This window comes from Cebus imitator, unplaced genomic scaffold (genome assembly GCF_001604975.1).
Source record: "Cebus imitator isolate Cc_AM_T3 unplaced genomic scaffold, Cebus_imitator-1.0 Scaffold280, whole genome shotgun sequence".
NCBI lineage: Eukaryota > Metazoa > Chordata > Mammalia > Primates > Cebidae > Cebus > Cebus imitator.
The window spans coordinates 2,330,443-2,333,367 of NW_016107595.1; the positions used below are offsets into that span (position 1 = coordinate 2,330,443).

At 49.6% G+C, this 2,925-nt stretch overlaps 1 protein-coding gene across 4 annotated transcripts in view; it reads left to right on the forward strand.

Moving 5' to 3' along the window:
• Window positions 1–2,690, forward strand: part of PGPEP1 (pyroglutamyl-peptidase I) — a 23,430-nt gene extending 20,740 nt beyond the window's left edge. For 3 of the 4 annotated variants that reach the window (XM_017501293.2, XM_037728781.1, XM_037728782.1), the window contains one exon: window positions 1,997–2,690. In XM_017501293.2, the coding sequence (XP_017356782.1) occupies window positions 1,997–2,189 (193 nt within the window). In that variant the 3' untranslated portion in view covers window positions 2,190–2,690. The remainder of the gene's footprint in view (window positions 1–1,996) is intronic. The other variant, XM_037728780.1, reaches the window with a different exon arrangement.
• The last annotated feature ends 235 nt before the right edge of the window (window positions 2,691–2,925 follow it).

Below are 2,925 nucleotides of genomic sequence, written 5' to 3' on the forward strand. Positions count from 1 at the left end.
GGGCAACGTGAGTGAAACTCCGTCTCAAAAAAAAAAAAAAAAAAAAAAAAAAAAAAAATACAAGAAATTAGCCAGGTGTGGTGGTGTGTGCCTGTAATCCCAGCTACTTAGGAGGCCGAGGCAGGAGAATTCCTTGTACCTGGGAGGTGGAGGTTGCAGTGAGCCAAGATCGCACCATTGCACTCCAGCCTGGTCAACGAGAGCGAAACTCCATCTCAAAACAAAAAATTAATTTTTAATCACAGGTAATTCTAGAACGTATCCTCATGTGTTGGAGAAAATTTTTCATTCCCTCTCTTTTCCCATAGTGGTCCCTCTGATAAGTCAGACACAAAACCGTGAAGCTTTTCCCACTGACACGTTTCTGTACGTACACACATCACTTGGTATGCTGGATTACGGTTTTGTCTTATTTTGCTTTACTTTTACATGGATGGAGTCACACGGTGAGAGTCACACTTTACTGAGAATTCTCTTCCTCAGTTTTCTCTTGTGAGCGTTCGGCACGTATCTGGTGAGTTCTCCATTTTTTTTCTGGCTGTACCACATTTCTTGTAAATGGCTTCATAGGATTCCACGGTGCGGATAAACCAGAGTTTACTAAGTGACGCCCTGTCAATGGGCTTTAGGTTGCTTTGTGTTTTCCTGCTTTTATACATAATACGGTGGGGAGCAGCCCCGTTTGTACTTTCTTGTACCCTTGTGCAGAGGGTTCCTGAGGGTAGATCTAAAAACTGGAAATAGGCCAGGTGCGGTGGCTCACGCCTGTAATCCCAGCACTTGGTGAGGCCAAGCTGGGCGGATCACTCAAAGTCAAGAGTTCCAGACCAGCCTGGCCAACATGGTGAAACCCCGTCTCTACTAAAAATACAAAAATTAGCCTGACATGGTGGTGGGCACCTGTAATCCCAGCTACTCAGGAGGCTGAGGCAGGAGAATTGTGAGCTGAGATTGCACCACTGCACTCCACCCTGGGTGAGAGTGTGACTCCATCTCTAAATAAACAAACAAACTGGAAATAGGCCGGGTGCCGTGGCTTCCTCCTGTAATCCCAGCACTTTGGGAGGCCGAAGTGGGCGGATTACTTGGGGTCAGGAGTTCGAGTCCAGCCTGGTCAACATGGTAAAACCCCGTCTCTACTAATAATACAAAAATTAGCCAGGCATGGTCATGGGCGCCTATAATCCCAGCTACTTGGGAGATTGAGGCAGGAGAATCGCTTGAACCTAGGAGGCGGAGGTTGAGCTGAGATTGCGCCACTGCACTCCAGCCTCGGTGACAGAGTGAGACTCTGTATCAAAAAAAAAAAAAAAAAAGAAAAACGCAAAAAACCTGGGTATGGTGGTGCACGCCTGTATCCCAGCTCCTCAGGCGGCTGAGGTGGGAGGATCGCTGGAGGCCAGGAGTTTGAAGCTACAGGGAGCTGTGATTGTGCCACTGCTCTCCAGCCTGGGTGACAGAGCGAGACCCTGTCCCAATAAACAAACAAACAAACAATGGAAATACCAGGTTGTAAAGTCTGGATGATTATAATTTTACTAGTCTGTCAAATTGCCTTCCACATGGGGCCAACCAGCGTGCATTCCCACCAGCAATAGCTGACTCTGCCCATTTCCCCACATGTGCCACAGCACTGGGAGTTATCAGGTTTTTTGGGGTTTTTTTTTGTTTTTTAAAGAGACAGCGTCTCACTTTCTCGCCCAGGCTGAGTGCAGTAGTACAATCATGGCTCACTGCAGCCTCAATCTCCTGGGCTCAAGCAATCCTCCCGCCTCAGCCTCCTGGGCAGCTGGGACTACAGGCACGCACCACCACCCCTGGCGATATTTTTCATCTTCGCCAACCTGGGAAGGGAGGAGAGCGTTATTCCATCTTGTGGGTTGCTGGTGAGGCTGGGGTCTTTCCTGGGTTTGGATGGGGCTGTCACCTTGGTCTGTGGATTGCCCCTCTGACCCCATTTTGGTCTCTTTCTCACCCGCCACACCCTGCGGCTTAGATATCTCTGCGACTTTACCTACTACACCTCTCTGTACCAGAGCCACGGTCGATCAGCCTTCGTCCATGTGCCCCCGCTGGGGAAGCCGTACAACGCCGACCAGCTGGGCAGGGCGCTGAGAGCCATCATCGAGGAGATGCTGGACCTTCTGGAGCAGTCAGAGGGCAGCATCAGCTACTGCCACAAACACTGAGGGACGCTCAGGTCTCCTAAGACCTCCTCCTGCTGGGGACCCCACGAAGGGATGTCCACCCTCTGGGGCGTGGCCAGGAAGAGACAAACTCCTCGGCTGGGGGATCCGATCTGGAAGAGATTCTAATGCGCCCACCTCCTCTTCCTCCTTCTCTACAAAAGCTCCAGTCGATTTGAGGGAAGCAGCCGAAGATTTTTTTTCTCCATTTTCCTCCCTGCATCTGGAGACACAGCTGCCTTGGCCGGGGAGGCCAGCCTGGGGGGTCCAGATGCCCAGAGAGGATCTCTGCTGGCTCCACGTGCTATGATCCCATGGCCAGGCCACAAGTTCTCACCTGCTTTCCTGTCCATTGGCAAAGGAATTTCAGAATTCACTTTACACACATGACTGGCTTTTCCGAAATTTAAAAGCCTCTTGAAGAGTCCTTGACCTTGAACTGTGCTCAACAGCCTGGCCCTTTCTGGGGCCACCTTGGGAAAGAGTATGGTTTTTTTTTTCTTTCTTTCTTCTCTCTCTCTTTCTTTCTTTCTTTCTTTTTTTTTTTTTTTTTTTTTTTTTTTTTTTTTTAATAATAGTCCCAGTTTGGGCACAGAGGAACTTATATTCCCTTTGGTTGAAATGCAGCCTTTTTAGCCAACAAGTGTCTTTTCTCCACCCCCAGGGCGAGGCCACTTTTGTCTCCTGCCCTGAAAATTGGACTTAAGGTACCATGTTGGCCGGGCACAGTGGCTCACGC